The sequence below is a fragment of the Eschrichtius robustus genome, chromosome 4, assembly GCF_028021215.1.
Source record: "Eschrichtius robustus isolate mEscRob2 chromosome 4, mEscRob2.pri, whole genome shotgun sequence".
In the NCBI taxonomy this organism is placed as follows: Eukaryota; Metazoa; Chordata; class Mammalia; order Artiodactyla; family Eschrichtiidae; genus Eschrichtius; species Eschrichtius robustus.
Genome location: NC_090827.1, coordinates 149981355 through 149987567, shown reverse-complemented (window position 1 = coordinate 149987567; position 6213 = coordinate 149981355). Strand labels below are relative to the sequence as shown.

At 66.5% G+C, this 6213-nt stretch overlaps 1 protein-coding gene across 1 annotated transcript; it reads left to right on the top strand.

Annotated features, from left to right (window-relative positions):
- The first annotated feature begins 2375 nt into the window (after positions 1-2375).
- Positions 2376-4320, top strand: ADRA2C (adrenoceptor alpha 2C). Its single transcript, XM_068542351.1, has one exon. It carries the CDS (start codon positions 2437-2439, stop codon positions 3799-3801), a length of 1365 nt encoding a protein of 454 aa, XP_068398452.1. The 5' UTR covers positions 2376-2436; the 3' UTR covers positions 3802-4320.
- Positions 4321-6213: the final 1893 nt, after the last annotated feature.

The following is a 6213-nucleotide window of genomic DNA, read 5'->3' as shown; positions in this document are numbered from 1 at the left end:
CAGCCCAGAGGTCACCTCCTCCAGGAAGTCTTCCTTGATAACCCCACTCCCAGGCTGGAAGAGGAGCCCCAGGGCATTGATGGCATTTACTGCATCCATCTCAGTGTGTGGCACCATCCACCCCAGACAGTGAGCACTCAAGGCAGAAGGCCTGATACAGACAGGGCCGGTGCGTGCCAACGATGGAGGATCAGGTGTGTAGGGGTCTTCCCTGAAAAATGCACCCCTAAGTACCCTGACTGGTGGCACCTTTTAGGCCTCCAGGACCAGAGGACCTTTCACAAGTATGGTGCCTCTACCTTCCCTGGGTTACACGCGGTCATGGCTTTGCTCCCAAAATTGCATAAATGCCAAGGATTGGCTCTTGTTGGGCAGGTCTGCCATCTGGAGTGTTTGATTTCCAGTCTGGTCCTGGCCTCCTCCTTGGTGTAACGTTGTTAACAAGGATGTCAGAGCTCCACGTGGGCATCTCTGCTAAGAGACCATGCTCTCCTGGTAAGGCCTCTGAGCCCTTCCAGAGCTCAGAGCAGAAAGAAGCGGCCCCCAAGCCACGCACATTTCTAGGCATCGCTGGGGGTGTGTGGCTCCAGTCCCTCCCTGAGACACGCTCTTAGTACCCAGAGGCTTCCCACAACCACAGCTCCCCCCCCCCACCCCCCACCACCTGAGGATGCAGGGAGAGCTGCGGGCCAGCCTGGGTGCGGTTCTGCTTTGCCGGGAGGAAAGGTCCTCCGGCTGGTCTTAGTGAGAAATGCCAGGCCTGGGGACTCCAACCTCCTCCCCAGAGTCTGTCTCCCACAGACCTCAGGGTGTCTGGAGGCGGGGACCAGCACCTGACACGGCTGGGAGCAACAGTGCACGTCTGCGGAACGAATGCACTGGGACGTGGGACAGGGGTAAGCGGGGGTTACCCCAATAGCTCGCCCCTAAGCAGGAATGAGGCTCCCACGCCAAACCGCCCCTCATCCGGCAATTCAGTTTGGGGCGTTTGTCAGAGGCGGTGATGCTGAACATCCCCCAGCCTTTAAAAGCAGGGCCACAGAGCATAAGAATTAAACTTCAATAATTGTCAACAGGGGTGCAGAGCCTGGGAGCCTGCCCAGGGCTTCCACAGGCACTGCCGTCATGATTCACGCTCCAGCAGCGCTTGGAACTGAGGCCGGGGGTGGGGAGGTGGTTCTGCGCCGGAGAATCCACCAGAGATGGGAGCCGGAGCCGGACCCGCACTCGGCAGCCCCGGTGCGCACCCAAGCAGCGACGCGTCCTCCGCCAGGCTGCGAGTGGCTGGCTCTCCAATCAGGCCGCGGACCCCGAGCCGCCCGTCCGGCACGCGAGTGTGCGCGCCCGCGTGTTCGTGTGTCCGGGGGAGGTGAGGAGGCTCCCGTCTTAGAAAGAGCAGGCTTCTGGAACTCACCGCCCAGGCCAGCTGGCACTCGGTCCAGTCCCGCAGGCTGCAGACGGCCCTGGAGGGGGCGCCCTCGCCGAGCGCGCGCGCCCCACCCCACCGCCCCGGGCTCCTCCCCGGCGCCGCGCGGGCAGGTTCGCCGAGGCGGCGGCGGGCTCCGGCTCCCGGGCCCGCTCCCCACGGGCCGGCGGCGCTGGCCTGCCCGCCAGGCCGCCCCCGCCCGTCCGCGCCCCGCCCCGCTGCGCAACTCTACCCAAGTTGGAAGCCGAGCCCGAGCGGTGACACTCGAGCCGAGCTCACGGCGGCGGCGCAGCTCAGGCGAGCCGAGGCAGGCGAGGCGGCGCCCGCACGGCCGAGCGCGGACCGCGGGGGGCGCCCGCGCCGGAGGCAGCGGGAGGAGGAGCAGGAGGAGGACGCGCGGCGGCGCCGGCGCCGGCGCCCTGCCCGGGAAAGTAAAGTTGGAGCCGGAGGCGGCGCGCGGGCGCGGGCGCGGGGGCCCCAAGGAGCGGCGGCCCGCGCCCCGGGGCGCCGAGCCCTAGCCGGCCGGATGGGAGGTGGAGCGCCCGGGCCGCCGCTGCCGCCGTCTGCAGCCTGCGCCCCGGCCGCGCGCTGGGGCCGCCGGGCCGCCCGGGCACGCCCGCTCGGGCGCCGACTCGCCGTGGGCTCGCGGCCGGGGCGCTCCCCGTGAGCGGGGCCAAGGGCGGGGCCGCGCGAGTACCCCGGGACCTGTCCCCTCCCCCCCCAACCCCCCCGCCGCCGCCGCCGCCGCCGCGTCGCCGCTCTCTCCGGGAGCCTCCTGCTCTGCACTTACGCGTGCGGCAGCGGCGGGGAGCCAGGCAGCCACGCTCTCGGGCGCGCCGCTCGCCCGCTGAGCCGCCACGGCCGAGGGCCGGCTGCGGGGTACCGCGGTCCCTGGCGGGCGCGCCCGAGGAGCAGGCGGCGATGCGGGCGCCGACCCGGGCTGGGGGGCGCCCGAGCTGCCGCGGCTGCGCCCCGGCTCCAGGCGGGACCGCGTAGCTTGCGGGAGGACCATGGCGTCCCCGGCGCTGGCGGCGGCGGCGGGCCCCAACGTGAGCGGTGCCGGCGAGGGGGGCAGCGGCGGGGCCGCCAACGCCTCGGGGGCTGCCTGGGGGCCGCCCCCGGGCCAGTACTCGGCGGGCGCCGTGGCGGGGCTAGCGGCCGTGGTGGGCTTCCTCATCGTCTTCACCGTGGTGGGCAACGTGCTGGTGGTGATCGCTGTGCTGACCAGCCGCGCGCTGCGTGCGCCGCAGAACCTCTTTCTGGTGTCGCTGGCCTCGGCTGACATCCTGGTGGCCACGCTGGTCATGCCCTTCTCGCTGGCCAACGAGCTCATGGCCTACTGGTACTTCGGGCAGGTGTGGTGCGGCGTGTACCTGGCGCTCGACGTGCTCTTCTGCACCTCGTCCATTGTGCACCTGTGCGCCATCAGCCTGGACCGCTACTGGTCCGTGACGCAGGCTGTCGAGTACAACCTGAAGCGCACGCCGCGCCGCGTCAAGGCCACCATCGTGGCCGTGTGGCTCATCTCGGCCGTCATCTCCTTCCCGCCGCTCGTCTCGCTCTACCGCCAGCCCGACGGCGCCGCCTACCCGCAGTGTGGCCTCAATGACGAGACCTGGTACATCTTGTCCTCCTGCATCGGCTCCTTCTTCGCGCCCTGCCTCATCATGGGCCTGGTCTACGCGCGCATCTACCGGGTGGCCAAGCTGCGCACGCGCACGCTTAGCGAGAAGCGCGAGCCCGCGGGCCCCGACGGCGCGTCCCCGACCACGGAGAACGGGCTTGGCGCGGGCGAGAACGGGCACTGCGCGACCCCGCGCCGCCCGCGCGCCGATGTGGAGCCGGAGGACAGCAGCGTGGCGGCCGAGAGGCGGCGGCGCCGAGGCGCGCTGCGGCGGGGCGGGCGGCGGCGCGCGAGCGGCGAGGGGGCCTCGGACGGCGAGGGGTCGGGGCCCGGGACGGGGACGGCCGAGCCGGGCGCAATGGCCGCCGCGAGGTCCCCGGGCCCCAGCTGGCGCCTGTCGCGCGCCAGCTCGCGCTCCGTCGAGTTCTTCCTGTCGCGCCGGCGCCGGGCGCGCAGCAGCGTGTGCCGCCGCAAGGTGGCCCAGGCTCGCGAGAAGCGCTTCACCTTCGTGCTGGCGGTGGTCATGGGCGTGTTTGTGCTCTGCTGGTTCCCCTTCTTCTTCAGCTACAGCCTGTACGGCATCTGCCGCGAGGCCTGCCAGGTGCCCGGCCCGCTCTTCAAGTTCTTCTTCTGGATCGGCTACTGCAACAGCTCCCTCAACCCGGTCATCTACACCGTCTTCAATCAGGACTTCCGGCGCTCTTTCAAGCACATCCTCTTCCGACGGAGAAGAAAGGGCTTCAGGCAGTGACCCGCGCACCCTACCCGGCGCAGAGACCCTGGACAGCTCCAGTGGAGGGGGCGGGCAGGCGTGGCCTCCCAGGAGAAAGTGGGAGCAACTTTCCCAGGGGACCCAGGGATGGATAGGCCTTCAAGGCGCAGGGGAGGGCGCTGCAAGGCCGGAGGGAGGGCTGAGCGACTGCGGGGCCCCCGGGGAGGGGGAAGGAGAGAGGGGAGACCCCTCTGCCTTCCCGTCTCAGCAAGGGGCTGCTTCTGGGGCTGCAGGCCTGGATCCAACTCCGGGGGCCGCGCCAAGGTGTGGCTGTGAGCTGACACACGCATCCTCCCAAGTTGGTGAGAAAGGAGCGTGCCCTGTCCCCCACCACAGGCCGCCACCCCATCCACCTCTGAGCAAGGGCTGACTTCCCGGGACCTCGCGGGGTGGCTTTTCTGGGGGAGGAAGGAGGGCACTGACCATCTTTGGTTACTGAAAGTATTTAAATGTTTGCCAAAAATGACTGACAGCCAAAACAACCAAACTCTTTTCTAAATAAACCTTTGTAATCTAAGTGGTGGGTGCAATAGTCAGTCCTTCAGACCCTCACCCTGCCCGACCTCCCACCAGAGGTGGCAGAAGGGCACTCCAGGTCACCAGATTCCATCCTCCCCTCTTGCATGAGAAGGAGGGGGTCTTTGCTTAAGGGTGACTGTTTTACAGACTTACAAAATATATACTCAGAATTCTTGTGCTATAACTGGCCGAGAGACCAAGGAAATCAAAAGGCTCTAAATTAACTCCAAATTTAGATGCTGGAGGGCTGTCCTCCCTTCATAACCCCCCCCGCCCCCCGATCTAAGTCTAGGCTTCCCCCAGTGTAGCCCAGCCTTGCCCCCTTGCTCAGCCCTGACCACCCCCAGGGAGTCCATGCTCACCCCGCACTAAGGCTTGAGGAGAAAAGGAGGGAGAGTCAGGTATCAGAGAGGGTCCCTCCCTGGCTCTTCCAGCCCTCATCACAGAGCCCAGAAGCTCCTGGGATAGCTGGGGGGAGGGGCAGGAACAGGACCCCTGAGACACACACATACACACACAAGCTTAGTGGGCCGGAGGGGCTCATGCCAGGGATCCCTGCTGTGACCGTCCAACGCTCCTGCCCCTCTCTGTGCCCCTCCTGGCCTTCCTGTATGTAACCCCTGTCTGCCAGCCTAGCTCTCTCCTGGATCACCATTCACCTGTCTTTGGCCTGGGGTGGCCATGGGTCTCTCTCTCGAGGAGAGGTCAGCCCTGGGTCCTGCATTTCAAGCCCCCGTGCCCTGAATCAGCAGGCCCCTCTCCTGGTCTGACTTGTCAGGGCTGTCCCTTGGAGAAGTCCTCCCCTGCAGCTGCCTGGCCTTATCACCCCAAGTTACGGGTCCTCAGGACACCCCGACTGGGAAGAGCTCTCCCAGACTCGGGCAATGGTGGGGAAAGCGGTGGAGGAAACGGCCGGCCAAGGCCGATGGGAGCATCCCTGACCTCCCGCCAATGGGCAGGGGCCTGGACACGGTGTCCGTGTCGTAGGCCCAGCTCTGTTGCAGGATTACTGAGCTAGCTCAGATAAACCCCTGCCCTCTCTGGGCCTCATCACCCTTCCGGTGAAGTGGGACAGGGGCTGAAACCTCAGGCCCTGCCTGGCCTGTAGTCTGTGGTCTAACTTGCCAGCTGAATGGGGGGGAGCAAAGAGGGGGAACTTTCCTTCAGGGAGAGCCTGGCCAACACTGGTATTGCCTCCCCGGGGCAATGGGGTAATGCCATACCCTCCCCCCGGCTCTTGGGGGATGAACCCCGGGACTCCAGCAGGATCACGTAGCTTGGAACACGGCTCACGGAAGAATGTCAGCAAACCTCCTTTCTCTCGCCTAATCCCGAGAATTGCACCTTCCAGGGCTGTGGCTGGGACTGCAGATGCCCGGTGCTTAATACCCCATTCAGCCAACAGATGTTCACCACTTCATCGTAATTGCTGCCTGGAGAGACTTTCTTTTCAGCTGGATAAACAGAGACAGAACCTGGCTTCTCACCCCTCCTGCCGCAGGAAACGGGCCAGTCGACTTGCTCTGAGTCTCTGGCTCCATCGAAGAAGCAGGGGCGCTGACATCCCCGAGGGTGCCCGTGGGCGCTGACTGCTCCCAGCGCGGTCCGGGAGCCGTCGTGCAGGGGGATTTCTCTGGGGTACAGAGGAGGGGCCCGGACCTCTGCCCACCCTCGTCCAGCGGGTCCGTCCACTGCGCACCATCACTCGCGCAGGGCTCTCCTCTCTTAGGCGCGTCTTCGTGTCTACTCCACAGTGCCATCACTCTCAACCCCGTCTGTGGCTGAGGAAATGGAGGCCCAGAGCTGAAGGACCCACAGGCGTGAAGGGGCAGAGCCAGCCACGAGCCCAGGATCGCCCAGGTCGGGAAAGCT

Bases quoted from the DNA above. Each gene is read 5' to 3' on its own strand.
- ADRA2C (XM_068542351.1), top strand. From the start codon at position 2,437: ATGGCGTCCCCGGCGCTGGCGGCGGCGGCGGGCCCCAACGTGAGCGGT.